Below are 18,778 nucleotides of genomic sequence, written 5' to 3'. Positions count from 1 at the left end.
CCCAGTCTACGATACTGCGGGAACGGCGATCGTTACGTTTCTGATTCTACGCGCAGTCTTTCGGACGAGACTTTCATTAGAGGTTTGACGCTAATCGATTAATCGGTAGCTTCGATTAATCGATAAATCGACGAATTAGATTCACATGACGGTTGATCGGCAGAATTAGTATCGGGGAACTTCGATTAATCGAAACCGTTGATTAATCGATTAATCGTTTCTCCGATTATTCGATAAATCGAAACGGTTTCGATTCACATGACGATTGATCGGCAGAATTAGTATCAGGCAATTTCGATTAATCGAAACCGTCGATTAGTCGATTAATCGGAAAAAACGATTCATTTTTATACCTGGGATGTATCACGATGATCGAATTTATCTCAAGTTGCCGTATATTTATGTAAAACCACCTGAAATTACACTGATACGGTTTAAAAGTTACTGATAAAATGTTAATCGTCGAGTACAGTCTTGTGTTACAAACTGCGCGAAGCCGTGAAGATTGAAAAACAAAACCAAAAAGTTTTAAATCCCTAAGCAAGATTCGCGGTTTTTTTTGTTTTTTTTTTCAAATTTTATTTCACGTCTTGACGGTATTATAACGTACAACGTATACACCCTAACTGCTGTAAGAAAAAAGTATTCGATCGCTTGTTTTCTTCTCTCCTCGTTCTCGAAGTAACAGGTTGAGAAAAGAAAGTGTCTTCAACGTGCATTCGTTTGCATCAGAAACAGTGGAATTAAATTTCACATAACTTTAGCAATTATCGTTTTTTAACGGTGATGGTGGGGGGGGATAGGACCTCATTATTTTGAAACACTTTACGTATATTACGTATGCGCAATAATGTAGAGAGGAAGAAGAACGTTCTTTTCCCATGGAACTTTCCCGTTCTACGTTTGGAACAAAAAAAAAACCTTTGTCGATATCATTCAATTTACGGGAATAATTTGGTTTCAATTATGGTATATTTAATCGCATGTCTGACAGTGTTTAATCGACGTTGATAATTCTTTCTAAATCATCCAGATTCACGAGTTTAGCGAAATTGAATAATAAAAAACCCATCGTTAGTGGATTGAAAAAAAAAAAAAAAAAATGTATCGACAACGATGATAAACATAGAACGTAAATTTATAAAGATTGACGAGACGAACAGAAATTTTATCGATGAAATCTGTCGATTTCGCATCCGTCAAACGAGACATGCGTTTAGATATACATAAATCCGATTTAACATACGTACATACATACATTCATGAATTATATATATATGTATGTATTTGCACACGCGTGCCGCGGCGTGAATACTTATGAGGAATCATACGGTACGTATCGCGGGTTATATAAAATTCGTGCGAACGACTAGCCGCGGGGTGTGGATAGCAAAATCATACGTATATGTATATTGTATACGGGTATTATAAATATATTTAAATATCTAATTGCACGTAGGAGCGAATCGCGTGCGTGTTTACTCCTGTCAATGCTGACATTTTGATACGAAATTCGGGGCGCGAGTTGTTGCGTCGTGTTATTTCGTTGTTCGTTAGTTCGTTCCTTCTTTCGTTCGTTTCTTCAGCTTTCTATACCGCCTGAAAGGACCATACGAAACCATCTATGTTCTCGCATACATTCCAAACACAAATACGCATGCTTGTCTATTATATATATATATATATATATATATATATATATATATGTTCGCCTCGAGCGACAAGACCGATAAAGCGTCCAACGATGAGACGCACTTACAGACCATGTTGGTTCCTTCCAACTTCCAAGCTCCAACTTCCAACGTGTAGTATACGGTAGGTACCACGGTTGGCTTCTATACGAGGGATCGATTTATCTCAACCATATATGCGCAGGTACAAATACGTGCTCACAGAGTGATCGAGGATGCTTGATCGTTAATCAATCACGTAACAATTAGACACTGTCGTAAAATGGCATGTATAGTATGAACAATATACATTTGCTCACAGTATAATTTTGACCGTTTGCGAAAAGTTGAAAGATAATTAACTGATCTCGTCCGGTAGGGTAGATGTACTCTACGGTTTTTTGATCACCTTAGCACCACTTATGCAATGGATATATTCGTTACCTGTAATCTGAGTCTGCGGCCAGTAATTTTACAGATTTGCTTCGGTCTGATTGTTGAGGGAAATTAATAGTGTTGAAACCGCTGGATCGTACCTATCCAAGTATTAAAAAACTTACTCAAAGTTGGGTTAATAAGTGGGGATTTTCTTAAAGGTGACTCTTTGGCGCAAATCATGGTGAAGTGAATCTTGTACCCTGAGTCTGGATACGAATGGACTCTTCATTGTAGGTTCGACGTCTTTGCGCAAAGACGTTTCAAAGACACTTTTAAGAAATTATGTGAAATATCAAGACGCGTAACGTGTACGCAGATTCTGATCATGATCGTGTAACAGCAATTCACCCGGCACGTAATCGCACGTAATGTGGGTATGGATGTAGACGTGTTACTACACAGTGATATGCAATATCTGTATGTCTCCGGGTTCTGGAAACGCTCTCTACTCGCCCACGCACCAACTCGAGAGTTTGATCCCTGATCAACGTGTGTTCGTGTTTGTGTGTCTTGACGATCCCGCGGCTATCCGATCGAGGGCCTTCCGCAATGAAAGCCGGCCTGACCAACTCGCCGCATGTAAAGAGGCACACGTGTGTGCGCGCATGCAGCACCTAAGCGATACGTAATCGCATGTTACGTCGATGGTACGGAGTAAGAGGCGAGACCAGGTCGTTCCTCTTCGCCCTCTTCCTCCTCTTTCTCCATCGAATTTCATCCCGTGAGTTCCGCCAACGATGCCATCGCGATAGCCGTTAATGGCTCGTGTCGAACAGGTGTGCACGAGAGATCTGAAATGCGGGAACTACGGTTGAGTATCGTAATGTAACATGATCGGGAGACGAACGTAGCCGGGAAAAAGTGCGAAGTGCATCGGGGATCCGCAAGGTCGAACAGACTGCCTTGAGCGATGCGTCGTATCGACTTCCGGGTCTCGAGTCGTCATCTCGGTGATCCGTTCCCTCATACTTTGGTATCAATCAGCGAATGGTCAGTGATCGACATGCCGACATCGGTCAAATATCAACACCTTCGATCAACGAGATGGACATACTGATTGTGTAAAAGCACTGTCACTGGCTGTTGTTCGGACGGTTGAATGATATGCGTTTTCGTAGGATGGTTATCGTACGGTAAGAATCGACAATTTTATCAGTACGACGTGTGTACTATCTGGTGAAATATTCACTGAATCAGATTTAAACGGTATAGGGAATTTTAAGGCATTGGACTGACGATTGAAGGAAACTCGTCGGGGAGAGAGGAAAAGCAATTCTATGATCAATTTAGGATCCTGTTCTTCGTGTGCCGAGCAGCCTCGGGGCTCGTAATACTGTACAAGTCTGACATCATCATCGGATACATTCACCGCTTGATGGATGATGTATCTTGCCTTACTTTAACCAACACTGGATCTTTCCAAGAGGGTTTAATTAAACAGACGCGTACCACGATGACACGGTGCAGTCGGTTTAATCGTTGGTCGATCCTTCCATCAACGAAAATCGTCAAGAGTTTCATAATCGTTTTATCCGTTCATGGATTTCAATACATTGACAACTGATCGATGATCAATGGCCGAGGTGACCCAAGACAAGGATTCGTTCTTCCAAGGTGTCGTTGATCGACGCACGGACAAGTTCACGGAGTTTCGAATAGTTTTTAATAACTTCACGGTATGTCCTCAGACGTCCTTGAACGTCCTTGCCGCGCAACTTCTGTTGAGAAAGGAGGGACGCGTGGGAGAGGATAGCAGCTTCTACATTGAACGTATGGTTCGTACACACGTATGTTTAATGTTGTGTATGCACACACGATACGTAGGCGCTCGAACACGACGGCACCTGTCATCGCACTCCAGAGTTTGCTTGTCATCGCGCACCTACGTAACGCAGTTTCACTATTCCAAACGTCCCTTCTCGTTGGTTCATAACAACTCCAATTTCATCGCGTATTTCACTCCTCCACGTGTCCTAGTTTTATCTCCATTGTGTTTCACGTGATTGACGGAGGTAGTTTGGTCTGAATATGTTACACGTTTAATTGATCCATGCTTATTGATTACGTTCGGGTATTATCGACGAATGGTTTAAATTTACATCAGTTTTCACTACTTGTGATGATTGACGGTTTTGACGTCTTTTGATTCGATGCTGATATGCGAAACTGATGACCAAGTGACACCCAACATCCACTTGGGTGCTTTTTATCGAGGTCTTGTTCCGAAGCTTGATCAAGTTGACATAGAGAATAAAGGAGTAATTGTAGTAGACCAATCTGGTGCACCTGAAAGCGGAAAGTTGATCGATTCGATTGAAATATTGCGCCAATCATCGCGTGGTTCTGGGTCACGCTGACCGCACCGTAACCGTGAATGAATCGCTGAATTCTTCATTTCGTATGTTTTACGTTGGTTTAATTCGCGTGGCATGGCGCACACGACCAGGTCGCTTATAAAACTCCTGACTAATTAAATTGATGTTGTCTTTTCGAAGAAAGTATTAACGGTTACTCATGTGCGATATGCGAAGCAAATCGATTGAAACGCATCGCGCGTACCTACGACGGACATTCCAAGAACGATGATGCAGGCTCAACTTTTGTGTCCGAACACGTAACGAGTTGTCTGAAATTTGTTTCACGTCCAGGAGATAATTTTTAAGTCACGCGGATAGTTGTTTCTTTCTTCTTTTTTTTTTTTAATCTTCTTTCTCTTTATTTCGCTCGATGATGAGCCATCGACACAGCGGAATCGGAGAAGCGGTTTTTGCTAACAACCCCGGTAAAACTGCATCAGTTGAAATCGACTCGATGCCTATGCGGTGAAAATGTGCCGGACGGCCGGATACGCTTTCGTGACTGGTGCCAATTATGACCGAAGAAATCCTTCTAGTTGACTAGACATGGATGAGAAATCGGTTCCCCTGATTCCGCTGTTCCTTACGACCACCGTACTCTTCGTTCCTCTCTTTCCCACCTCGTTTTACCTCGCCAATTTCCTTGCCTTGCCTTGCTTTGCCTTGGCTCGCCTCGTCTCGAGCTCGCGGTAACGACGCAATCATCTTCGACTACGCGGCCCCGAGGTTTCTTCCAAGGGTGCAAAGTGTAGAACCAGAACTGTTTCGCCTCCATGAAAAACCGTAGTATAACCACAACAGCCTAGCCCGCAAGGTTGTTACGCGGATTTCTAATTCGTCGAAACCAGACCCCGAATTAACGATCCCAAGCGTTTTATTACAATGCGTTGAGATATAATAAATGACGCCATTCTCGATTTACGAGGAATTCTAACGACTTATTGAAATCTTTCTGAAAGTCATTCGTTTGAGGCAGTTTTATAAATCAGGGTAAAACCCAGGAAATATTCTTCTTCATTTTCTTCTTCTTCTTCTTCTTCTTTGAGAGAGATATTTTTCTCGGTATAATGCGTCTCACATAAACATCCTTGCTATTTTATTTCATACTGCTATGTATGCTTCTTTTCAGGCTAGTCACAATCCTCAACCAAAATGGGATTGACCGTCACTGAGGACACGCCGGCGGACATGTTGGCTGGGAATATGGAACTCCTGGTTCAGCTACCGCCCCGAAACGACGACGACTATGAGAACGACGAGACTTACGAGGGGGATGAGGACGAGCACCGTCATCAGCACGGTCGGAATCATCACCGTTACCACAATCATCACATCACAAATGGTCATCATCCCCGTCGCACTGGAAACGGAAATGCGCGAAGAGTAACCGTGGCCAGAAGGTATTCATGCGTAATGCATACAACCACCTATAAAGTCTGCATTGGGATTCAACCGGAAAGAGAAACAAAAAAAAATCTTATTTCCAGATGCTATTCCTATCTTTTTTTCTATTTGGAAGATGAATTGCTCCTCGAGTTTTTTTTTTAGTTTTTTTTTTTTTTTTTTTTTTTTTTTATCACGAAGTGTTCATGTACTATGTATGCGTGCCCCGCGGACCTTGACGGTGAGGCGGTAATCTTCTCGTCAGATGTACGGTGTTTTAGTTGAGGAGGTAACTGCGAAACTGTGAAACCCCAGCTGGCTTGGAACCGATTGCTCGTTTCCATTAGTCCAGGCATCCTTGGTATTATTATACATAGTTAATATAAAGGATATTTCGTTCGTTGGGTGAAGTAATTATTAGAGGAACAACGATTTGCTCACCGCTGCAGGAGGATATTGCAGTACGAAAGTGTTAGAGTGGAAACGGCAAGTTTTGCAATTTGACAAACTATTTCGACGAACCTTCATCCACAAACTATTGAGGATAAAAAAAAAAAAACCTCGCGTCGTCAATCGTGCGACGATTTATGCGCAAACTTGACCTTGTCAAGCCTCCGGCGCTACTTTTAGACTATCTTTACTCGTTCAACTGCACAATTACACTCTATTGCTTATAAGACCGACATGAGAGTCGTTTATAAGTATGTACCTACTTACCGGTACCAAGTCCGCGTAAGTTCACAGCCATGAGAATGTGTATACGGTGAAACGGAGAAAATTTTCTGCGGCTGCCACAGCGTGTTACTTGACTCTTTAGAAAGTAGATAAACATTGTACCTTATACCTGCAGTCTTCGACTCTGCGTGACAGTGGTACTAACAATCGGTCGGAGACCCCGAAGTCGAATCTCTCCGTGCATACTCCGACTTATCATCGATCCCCGCTTTATTTGGGTTATCCGAAACCGGAAGTCCTTATGGTAATCCATTCGGTACATGCAGGACGATCGTAACTCGTCCTCCTCCTCGTCCTTGTGTGCGTGAAGCATCGTCCGGGTTATCTGGCCGTTGTTACGCAACTGCTTCACACGATGCTCTCTGAACCAGCAACAAACAGCACCACCGGTACCAGAGTCTGTTGCCTACCAGTTGTATTCTTACTTTCAAATATGTATAAGAACCGTACCGTTACTGGACGGACAATCGATTACGTAAACAGAGATGCAGTGTGTACACTCGGTCCTGTGTTGTGTCTAAGTATTGGTAACTACCTATATAGTCGTTACCGGTTGTCCGTCAGGGACCCTGAATAAAACATCGTTCGTACACCACCCTCATCCTCTTGGCGCACGATTTGCAATTTCGTTACCATTTATCGAGGCAGAATGTCGAGAGACGGAGAAATTTTCAATGGAAGTTTTTGCAATATTTGGGATTTAAACTTGGCACGTTACTGTTTACCAAAGTCACGCTGACGGAACACCTTTAGTCGTGTCCAAGAATAGAGGATTTACACTCGCAAATGTAACGGACTACTACTTGATACCGACCTTTTCTTCTCCCGTGATCGTTTAGCACACCGATGATGGATCTCCTCGTCCAAGTTGCAACGTCCCAGAAATTATCAGCGTCCAGCTACACCCTCGAGGCTATTGGAGAACACGGCTTGGTTCTTACCCATCATCCTAATACACCGATCGGCGCGCTGGACGCGTTGCAGGTTTGTACCACAATTGTATAGAGGATGTAATCCTTCCGATCGTTATTTTTTTTTATACCTACCAAGGAGAATTACGTCAGTATCTCGATTTCGTGGATGCATGTGTATTATTGTATAACCGTCGAATGCGATTCGGCATTCTTGCGGCAATACATATACGTAATGATATTATTACCATTGTCATGATCGTGCGGCGATCAATGATGCATAGATCATGAAAAATTTACAGTAAAGCTATGGAAGTGTAATATAGGTGAGAAGGAGTGTCCCTCTATTATAACGGGCGAAATAATGACACCTCGATATCTGGATTCCGATTCGTTTTTCTTATATTTTATTTTTATACACCTACCCGCCATTGCATGCCTCCAACGTTTATAACACCGGTATATACATGTCTAACCTAATGATTGTACAGGTGAAGCTGCTACCCAAACAAGGCACGTTCGCGCCGACGAAGACGAGGCACGCAAACCAACCGTTCGAACCGACGTTTCGGTTACAGGTAAATTACAATACGTAATACCAGTGATCCTATTACCCGCCCGCCAAGGCAGGTGTCTCTTTGTTAAGCATTCCACCACCGTGCGTGTAGAACACGAAATTCTCGAATTAGAACATCTCCTTCGCTTCGATCCGTAGGTCCATTTACCCAGGAATCAGCTCTACGTTTCCAGGGTAAGCTCGAGGATGAACCTGGGAAAAATTCTCGACGAAGTTTGCCGCGAGAAAAACCTCGATAGGAATAACTACGAGCTTCGACATCCCGGTGAGTCATTATTCAGTTTACCCGTCTTATTACACAGGCCTGCGATGGTTTTACCCCTGATAAAACTGAGTAGTCATTTCGGTAGGTATTAGGTACGAATCTGTGAAGAAAATATTAAAAACATCCTGATATCCAAACTCGTAAATTTTTTTTTCTTAATTATATGCATTAATGGTAGTGTTGATATTTAAATATTCTTTTAGCTTCACTAGTTGTTGTTTATGGCGGTTTTAAGCATATTCAGTGCTTCGTAAGTACAAGAGAAAAAGATTGAACAAGTGTTTTGAACAAAGTAGAAAACGATGTCGCAAGTCTTTTTTCATTTATCTAGTCTTTTAAGTCTTGTTTGAAACTAATGCTGTTCAATATATACCTGAACATTCAAATTCATATTCGTTATATTTTATTTTTTCATGAAACTTTTTACAAAAATCTGTAAACATCCATATCTTGATTCAAAATGAAGCTCGATGTGTTGTTGAAAGAAAAGGCGCTATATTTTAGTTCAACGTACCTCAATACCTATAAAAAAAAAACTATTATTATTTTAAGGGAAAATAAAAAATTGTCTTTCGCAGGCCTGTGTTGTTTATATTAAAACTTTGGTTTTTCATGCGTTGACAATTGTCATCGTTGCTGTCGCGTGTTACGACGTACAATTTTTGTATTATTAAAGCTCGCGGAAAACTGACGCGTAATCAGTTATTATTCGACAGATTATTATTGACGAATGTGACGAACGGTGCGGTTTAGATAACGTAACTACCTGCCGCTGATCATTTAGCAAACTGGCGGCGGGCTTCTCGGTGTATTGATACACTCGTAGAGCTTCGAGAAGCCCCGATGAAGTTTGGAGAAGCGAAGAATCTAATTAGTCATGGAATTCCGTGTGTTGTATACTGTACGCAGTTTTTAAAGCGGGCACGCGATATAATGTAATGTTGTTACTTTGCTGTGAACGTTTTCGGTGCTGAAAGTTATAAATAAACAGAAAAAAGGTTTCCTCGTTAATTTTTTTTATTTTTTCTTTAACCTCATATTATCATTATTATACGTATATACTTTCGAGGCAAGCGTTCGCAGTTTTGGATAAAAAAAAATGGTGTCATGAAAAATGATGTATCGAGACGATAGCGTGACCTTGAAAATTAAAATTAATTGAAAGTCAATAGGCACGATCATCGTTATTCGCCATTGTTATTATACTGGTACGTAATTTGTAATTTCGATTCGTAACAGGGAAAATGAATCATCCGTGCTTATACCCAAGACCTCAATTTGAACGCGGCAAAGAGATGAACGTCTGATATTTCTCGCTTCAAATACATGACCCGTGGACGTTCTGTTAATGGATATAAAATAAAATGGAAAAATGAATTTCAGCAAACATCGAGGAGACGCTTGACCTGTCGCTGTCCCTGCAGGACTACCATCTCCAGGAGGTGACACTGTGCCCGAAACGTCGTCCGTTGGGATCGTCGCTTAGCTCGCAGGACATAATGGCGCTTCAGCGTCAGGAGGAGAGGCGACGTCAGGAGGCGAAGCAGAGCGTGTTCGGTTTTGCGTTTAAAAAATCAAAGGAGAGCTCCCTCAGTACCGACAGTCTTGGCGAACGGAGCGTATCTCCGGCTCGCAGCGACGGTACCGGAAGGAGCGTAAGTCCTCAGGCTCCGACGGCGCCTACAAGACCTCAGAGGAAACGACGACCGGCTCCGAAGCCGCCGCTTCCTCGCGCCGAGGTCGAGACCAGTCCGAGTACCAAGGGTGCCAAGAATCCGGAAAAGGATAAAGAGGGGGAAAGGGAGAAGGAGAGGGAAAAGGCCGAGAGGACGATCATCAGCCATAGTCGCAACAGCAGCGACAGCTCAGGATACCACGAGGCATCCGTACTCAGTGACAACCTCGACTCGAATATCAGGGTACCCGAAACACTGCCGAGGAGAAGCAGACTTCAGACACCCTCCTCGGTTGAGCCTACGGGAAGAACACTCGCCGAGACTTCCCAGGCCAGCAAGAGTCTCGGGAATTTAGCTGCCGCTTCTAACCAGAGAACTTCCACCATTGCTCGCGTCACCAGCAACTCTTCCCTCAGTTCAGCAGGTGAGTTAGTTTCTTTTTCCTTATTTTTTTTTTTCATCGTCGATGCGTCGGTTGGACTGGAAAGTATTTTTCAAGTCGCTTATCGCTGGTACGACATAATTGCAACACTTGTCGTTGGACCCTTGTCGATAAAAATACGAATCCTTGCAGGTTTGAGAAAGAAAAAAGCTGCCCCGGCACCGCCGCCGCCGAGGCCTTTGACCTCGTCAACTTCGATACAGGCTCTCGAGCGCATCGTGGATTCCGAAGAGTCCTTCACCTCTGTAGCTGAGACGTCGTTGCCGACTAAAGCGTCCTCGGATGTTGCCGTTGGTACTACCAAATCAAGACTGCAGGCCCAACCTCGGGTCAGTTTAGGGTCTGAAAATCGGGCCTCGATCACACCAAAGATCGACGAAGCGCGAGTCGAAGATAAGCCTACTGCGATCAACGTCGACTCGGCTCGGTTTTACGAGTCACCGATACTGTCGGAAAAATCGGCGCCTAGCGTCAACCCGAGTCCCAAGATCGTCGAGGTCGCAGCAATCATTCCTAACGTAGAAATCGCTAGTGAACGCAAACGAGGTAAGCTAGTCCGTAGCCGTAGCAGCATGGAGCAAAATGCAACCTCCTACAGCTTCGTGTCCAGGCATAGTTTGGAGAACGTTGTCGAGACTGGTGAGGCGACGATGACGACTTATGGTAGCCGCCGCGATCGTTCTCCGTTTGATAGAATTCCGGATACTCGCAGGGTCCTTTTCGCCAGGTCGTCGATACCCGCTGTCGAAACCGCGTCACCCGATCTTTCCGGGTCTTTGAAGATTACCGAGATTATTGACGAAATGCCGACTTGCGGCTTGCTCGAGAGTAGATTTAGCCCGAAGAGATCTCACAGTGGCAATTACATATGTGACGAACGGTGTAGGGTCAGAATGATTAAGCAGAGTCTGAGCTTTCAGAGCACTACCAAGCTCAAGGATACCAAGATATCGAACAGCTATGAGATCCCGGGTGGATTGACATCCTCCCGGAGCTTTCAGGCCAAGTCGAAACCGTATTTTTCCTTGGACAGTGCCAGTGATGAGCCCAGACTAGGGGATGTTAGACTGGCGCGGTCGCACAAGGAGCTCAAAATTTCATCCCGGGAAAATTCGAACTCGGATATTCGATTTCAACCCGCCTCATCGTTCCCGCTTAGCAATTTGCAGATATTCGCGATATCGGCAAAACCGGAGAGCATACAATCCGTCCCCGTACCCACGAATCAGATCTTGGTACCCGAGGTCAGGGTTCACGGGGATTTTTCTGATCTTGATAATATACCCTCGCTTCCTAGTTTGATTCCGAATTCTAACGGCGGACTCGAAGCGAAGGTGGACAGAAAAGTTGTCAGCCTTTTTAAACCTCCGCCACCTGGTCTCGTCAGTCGGCAAGAGTCCAACGAGAATTGGAACAGCTTTTTAATACGATTAAACTCCATTCTCGAGAGCAGAACCGGGGAATTCGTTTAGATCGTGTCTACAGGTTGTTGTCACCACCTCGCCAGTCGACGCGCTTATCATTGCAATCCTGCGACTTTACTTTCCGCGAATGCGAATATTTCCTCTGTTTGTCTATCAATCAATGCATCGATCCATTTATCCTTCTATGCTACGCTTGCTGCTTTTACTAACTTCTCTTTCACGGTGGCGGCTCCTTCCGTCCTTCCCGAGTCTGCCTCTCTACTTTTCTCTTCTCTTCTGTTTCTGTATTTCAATATAGTCGCCCCGGTCCCGAAGCCCCGTGGATTGGTTCACGGGTTGGAAAACGCTGCTAACACTTCCGCCCCTCCCAAAAATTCACCGCCGTATCTACCCTCGCCCACGCCAAGAGACCAAACCACGCAAAGTACGAGTAATTTAGATCAGTTAGAAATTATTCCTAATAAGATTGTCGGCGAAACGACAACCGTCGTTAATAACGTCGGTAGCCACGAACCAACCGATGGACAACCATTGAACAACACCGATGTACTTCCGTCGTCGAATCCGACTCCAATGCCCCAAGCTGAACAAAATTCAACCAGAGTTGACGGAGCAGCTCGGGAACCCGAAATAATCTCGATCCGTTCGAGATTTCGAAATGTTAAAGTGCCTGAGAAACCGAAACGCAAGACTCTTGAAGACGCAGAAATGAGTTTGCGTGAAAACGGAGAAGAGGGAAAACCGGAACTCAAAGAAGTATTGGATAAATCACCGTTTAACAATGTTGAAGAAATTGACGAAGCCACAGTATCGCGTGTCGATAAACGATCGGAGGTATGTAACGATCATGAGAAAACCGTCGAGGAACGACGTTTCGATCAAAGAAAGATGAAACGCGTTGTGGCTCAGAGAAAACAGATCATTTCTGGACCTAATCCTCGGCATTTGGCGACGAAGGATCCTCAAATCGGAGCTGAGAACAATGAGTCCGCGATTACGGATTGTGCGAGATCGTGCGCCGTTATATCGACGATACCAAAATGCGACAATTTCCAACGTCCGAAGCTTGACGATGATGGAGAAAGATCAGGCTCCGAGTCGTCGGACTACGAGACAACCGGCAGAGTTGATACGAGTGTGGATGCTGCTTTCGGAGTCGGAAGGTTGATCTTGGACAAGGATAATCAGCCAAGCAGGACGTCGAAAAGTCTGGAAAACACCGACGGCACCGACAACGAGCTTGAGCTTGAGAATTTCGAGATGTTCGAGCGGCCGAAGGCCCCCGCGAAGTGGGCCAAGGTCCTCAGGAGTCATTCCACGCTCAATAACTTTGAGATAAACACCTTCGAGGGTGGAGGACGGCCCTTGACCTCGCGATCCGTCGACTTCACCTTCGCCCTGAACCCAAACCTAGCCAGAAACATCTCGGACTTGTCGACGGACTCTTATCCCACCGGAAAACATGGCCGCCATTCTGCAACTAACGAGAAAGAATCCAAGGAACTCAGACCTGCCGCTTACAGCAACAACGAGTTGCCGCCGTTTCTTGCCAACAGTATTACCTGGGAACGGCGGGAATATTTAGAGGGCGGTGGTACGGCGGAGGATGAGGATAATTATTCAGGTGCACGTCGGGTTATGATATGTATAACATTCTAGTAACACTCGTTATCCCGACACACTCCGCACAGAAAGACTCTCCTCGATTAATTGTTCTTCCGTATTCATTAGAGTGGTCCTTATTTAGGGTGTTTAGTAATTTTCGCCACTCCACCCCCCAAATCAACTTTATATAGTTGAAAAATAATTGCCTAATTTTTTCCGATTTTTACCTTAACTCTAAATAATAAAAAAAAGGCAGGTTTCCAGGGTGTGAAATTCGTTGAGATTGCCTGGTATGATGATGTGAATTTTTTTTCAGATAGTAGCACTAATGCCCACTAAAACCTCACAGTTACAGATTTTTTTAGAACATTATTACTTTTGCAATAAAATATGTACTGAGAAAAAAGTTTTTTCCATGTTATATTACCATAAGAAACTTCGATCGCAATGCGGACTATCTTAGAGATGAGGTAAATCTCTGAAGAAATCGAGCAATTGTTTTTGAATTATTCGAAGTTGATTTGGGAGTGGGATGGCAAAAATTCATCAACACCCTAAATAAAGACCACCCTACTAACCATACTCCACGATGTAACACAATTCTAACAAGCATAATTATACCTGTGCTTATTTGTTATTATAGGTATACTTATACTGTAGTTAAACTCTATTTTACAAGAATTGTTCGGCCGCTGGAGAATTTATAATTAAGCTATAATTGTTTACTCCGGTTCGCGTAATAATAGTACATGAGGAATATAATTGCGGTGTAGGTATATCGTAAGTTTTTTCTTAAAACTATTCGAAAGAAATTCAATATATTATTATTGGTTCAAGAATGAATAATTACTAGGATGTTGAAATATAGGCGTAATTCCTTGTGCACTTCAAATTCCAATGGCAAAATTTTAGAAACTGCACTCATAGTCCGCGTCATCGCGTGCGGCTTTGGTAAACGTCGATGTGTAACTATATACACAGTTTCGAGTAACGGAAGATTGCGGAGAATGCGGTAAATTTTACTGCCGTTTCAGTATGTACATAAATATACGTGTATATGTATAACCGTAATATTGCGGTTCTCAGGGCAATTCAGTGCAAAATATACATATCCAGATGATGTGGTCCCACGAATTCACCACACTGAAGGTGACAGGTTTTCTCGGTTCAAATTTAATAAAGTCAACAGACAAATTGCTTTCCTGTATGTATAACTTTCGGCGAAGAGAGTTATCGGTAAAAAGTACCCTCATTTATTGAGAGCGTGAAATTACGTGTAAACGGTGAACGACAATTCGAAGTAGAAAATTGTAACCTATATTTATAGAAAAAAGGAGAAAGAAAATTGGCGAATAGCTCTATAAATTTCTGCAAACAACGTGCGTAGAAAATACCTGACGTCGTGTGTCGTCTATGGCTGATTGATACACGTTACACAACATCAATCGAAATCCGCATAGCATTGCGCAATAAACAGGTCCATATAGAAAACATGACAAATTACATCGATCGATGACAGTTAATTTTAATCGTCGTTCAAATCTTTTTACCGTGCGTTCGAAACAGTCCTGCAACTCGCGTCTCTCTGCCTGGAGCGATAACGGTCTGATTATACCTTTAAGGCGACCGGAAATCATTTTGCTGTACAATAGCAATCAGTGACTGTAGCTGCAAAAGTACCTTTTCTTTTTCTCGTGCCGATAATTACATCATTTCTCGCTTCTAAGCGTCGAATCGTCTATTCGCGGTACGTAAAGCCTAGTAGTTCAATCCATAAATTCTTACTGCCCTTTTTGCTGTCGGCAAAATGAACCGATCGGTGTTCTATTGATTATAGAACTGCGCGTTACATTGAAAGAAGTACTTCGTGAGCGATATAAGACCCGCGCTTAAATTCCGGAGACTAAAGTTATTTTGTATAAAATCGCATCTATCACAGCACCCTGATGATTCCTTATTTCAGAAGCGGATGCGGCTGTGCAGATTGCACCAAACACAAGCCCCGCAACAACGACGACAGATTTGCTCAAAAAAGTTTCGGATACGCTTTCCAGTTCTCTGATGCGATCACAGGCGACTGTGGCTGCAGTTTCATCCTTGGCCAAAGATTTGGAACCACCAGTAGAGTCGAAAAAGGCGGATAAACCGATGGCGAGAGACGAAGAATCGGCTTCCAGACCGGATGTCGGTGAAGACGCACCGGACTTTATCGACGCTCATCAGCCCGCTTTACCCGACTGGGAATACCAGCTTCCGGAGCCTCCAAGCGGCTTCAGGGACACCGAGGTTCCTACGGCAAAGGAAGGTGGAAAAATTGCGATTACCGAGCCAGTGCCGGTTCGCGAATTAGAAAAATTGATAGCGGATGAAGAACTGAAGGACAGAACAGCGGTCGAAGCGAAGCGGAGAGAGGTCAGCGCCCCGGTATCGCCGACTACGAAAGTACCGCCGATCAACGACGACGACGGCCATCATCAGAGCAAACGGAGCAGAAGGAAGTCCGGGAGTGAGAACAGCTCCAGAAGGACTTCCCACGTCTCGTCGACGCCAGGTGTTGCACCGGTGGACAATACCTTGTCGAATTTCGTGATAACGACCTACTCGCGGCCGAAGAACGTCGACATCTTCGACGAGATCGAGCGGGCCGATCGCGATCCGGAACTGCCGCTGAGTCGCAAAAGCTCGAGCGCCAGTCAAACTCGCAGAGAATCATCCAGGAGCTCGACTTCCTCGCTACCCCAAAGCGAGGAAAGGCAGCTCGGAAGCGTCGACGAAACGCCGCAGAGACCGGAAGTCGCTCCGCCGGTCCGCGGGGACGACGGTTCGCCCCATATGGTCAGCAGGGCGAATATCAAGATATCCATCGTCGCGAAACCCAGGTCTCGGGGAAACTCCGTGAGCGGAAATCAGGCTCTCAAAGCCGCCGTTCGCGATGCTTCTGACGACGGACGCGGTGTGAGCGATGTTACGGTGCTCGATGAAAAAACGGCTAATAACGAGAAATTCTCTCAGTGGAGGGAGAATATTTTAAAGAAACAGGAAACACCGAGCAGGGAACGGCAATTGCAATCTTTACAGGTATGCTGCTTGGGGCGTTGATAAAGAGGGGCTCTGAATTCCCGATCTCGTACTCTGGCTCATGTTTCTCATTGTTGTATTCCATACTTTCAGGTTCTAAGAGGCATTTCGTTACAGATTGAAGACTCTCAACCACAGCCGGACGACACAAGCACGGCCGAAAAAGCCGCTCCCACTTCTGCCGTTGAAACGAGGTGAGGTAATATAGAATATTGTAATACAAGTGCGAGAAAATGATCATTATACGCATGCTGTGAAGTTGCGACCAAGGAGACACAAGGCGTGCATGTGGTTGCGCTTTCGCACAAGTGTGGCATAACTATGTATGCAACAAATCTATGAGAAGTCTTGTTTCTGCAGCAAGCTCGAGAAATAGAAAACTTCAAGGTCCGTAGATAGATGAGTGGATAGAGGTTAAGATTCGTCGCAGAATGATGAGTTTTCCGTAAGAACACAAATGGCGATTGCAAGTAGCGCCCGAGGTATATTTATTTTATTTATGTTCAGACTGTAGGATAAAACCTATACACTATACACGAATTGGAACAAAAATGGCAAACCATGCGAAGATCTTCCCTTGCCCATTCGTTTATCTACGGACCTTGGAAAGCACTAGTGCGAGAATTTAAAGTCGAGCGGATTTGCGCATGCGCAGTACCTTCATTTTGTCCCTGCATGTAAAGCGCCACTTACGCCACTCTCGGCAGGAACGAGAAGTAGTAGCACTTCTGACGCATGCGTTGCATAAAATTCTTTCTCTTAACACATACTTGAAACATATTCAAATACTCAAACCTGAAATTTTTACAGCACTTGCATAGCTAATTTCCCTACTATACATCATACGATACTTCGAAATCCTAGTTTTGAAATCCTTCAAAGTTTCCTAATCAACTCGTGTTTCAACAGAGTCGAAACCGTCAAATCCCCGAATAATGGAGAAACAGCCGCAGAGCCGAGTCTTCAAACAACACCTCCTGCACCCGTTGCAGCGCCGATTGAACCACATGTAAAGCGTTACACCTACGCAGGACCACCGGCTATAGACCTTGGCAGCTGGTCCGACAGATCCAGGACCAAAGTTCAAATAAAACCGGATACAGACTACAAGTTCGAAAAGAGTCCAATTCCGGGAACGGCGTGGATCCAACAGGATGCTCCAAAGACTCTGAATTATAAGGAGGGCAACGCTGTTAGTAGAACCGTCCTAAACGCGGTATCTCAGACAGCGGTAACGCCGAGTGTTGTAAAAAATACGCTGACGAAATCATCGAGGTCCGAGAAGGAATCTACGGTCGATAATCACGATAGAAAAGAGCCAAACGAGCTGGCAAGAACGCTTATCACTCGGACTACGGCCTCCGGTTTCAAGAGGCCGGCTTCTATAGCTGTGTTCGAATCCTCGGTAACGATTTCGGGAGAAAAGGAGACTCAAAAAAGGCCGGAGGTCGTTAATGGAACCGGAAACCAAGAGGAGTCGAACAAGGCCTCCGCCGCAACCGAGAGCGAGGTCGACACGAGACCGCTGAGCTTTAAGGAACTGAAACAGGCGTTCGCCAGGGAGCAAAACGGAAGTGTGCAACCGGTGCCGAAATTTGGAAGCCTCGGTCGAAGAGTCGAGAATTCCATTAGCGGGACGCTCGTACGGAGGGATAACGAATCGGAGAATCAAACCTCCTTCCGAAACGAGGTGAACGGTCAGAGGGGGGAGAACAAGACCGTGGCCTCCGAGAAGAAGAACTTCGTTACGCCCGCGAATCGCGGAACTGCCGTCTTTCAACACGACGTTTTGGGCACTGCACGCCGAACCAGCCGGGGGACTTTAATGCCCGTTGTCAAGGGATTCAAGGTCGTTCCTTCCGAGGAAGAGCCGGTAACTTTGTCGCAAGACAAACCACACATCCGCAGAGTCGCGATAGGCGACATTTCGAACGGGAATTATGTAGCTGCCCACAATGGTCTGAGAAAAACCATCGTCCAGATCAAGGGAGACAATCAAATCAGCAACTCTAACAACATTCCAAAACCGCCGCCAACTATGCCCGTCATAACGGGCGTCACCCTAAAAAGCACCAACGCCAATGCAAGACCAAAGTCTATGATTGTTGCAGCCGACCCGAGGAATGATCTTTTGGAGTCTATTCGGGGATTTGGTGGATCTGGACAGCTGCGACATGTGAGTATGATAATCATTGTACAGTTATATTAATTCAAGAT

General features: G+C 44.6%; 1 protein-coding gene across 4 annotated transcripts in view; it reads left to right on the top strand.

Annotated features, from left to right (window-relative positions):
• LOC124217809 (cordon-bleu protein-like 1) overlaps window positions 1-18,778 on the top strand; it is a 50,739-nt gene that overhangs the window by 30,319 nt on the left and 1,642 nt on the right. For 2 of the 4 annotated variants that reach the window (XR_006882921.2, XM_046623875.2), the window contains exons 2-11: window positions 5,595-5,865; window positions 7,423-7,567; window positions 7,986-8,072; window positions 8,210-8,336; window positions 9,720-10,436; window positions 10,587-11,000; window positions 12,177-12,302; window positions 15,447-16,561; window positions 16,655-16,755; window positions 17,471-18,737. Coding sequence is in view for 3 of the 4 variants with exons in the window: in XM_046623875.2 (XP_046479831.1) it covers window positions 5,618-5,865; window positions 7,423-7,567; window positions 7,986-8,072; window positions 8,210-8,336; window positions 9,720-10,436; window positions 10,587-11,000; window positions 12,177-12,302; window positions 15,447-16,561; window positions 16,655-16,755; window positions 17,471-18,737 (4,347 nt within the window). In the remaining variant the exon portion in view is untranslated. The remainder of the gene's footprint in view (window positions 1-5,594; window positions 5,866-7,422; window positions 7,568-7,985; window positions 8,073-8,209; window positions 8,337-9,719; window positions 10,437-10,586; window positions 11,001-12,176; window positions 12,303-15,446; window positions 16,562-16,654; window positions 16,756-17,470; window positions 18,738-18,778) is intronic. The other 2 variants (XM_046623876.2, XM_046623877.2) reach the window with 2 other exon arrangements.

This window comes from Neodiprion pinetum, chromosome 4 (assembly GCF_021155775.2).
Source record: "Neodiprion pinetum isolate iyNeoPine1 chromosome 4, iyNeoPine1.2, whole genome shotgun sequence".
NCBI lineage: Eukaryota > Metazoa > Arthropoda > Insecta > Hymenoptera > Diprionidae > Neodiprion > Neodiprion pinetum.
Note: the sequence above shows the minus strand (reverse complement) of the source record. Positions and strands in the feature narration are given on the sequence as shown.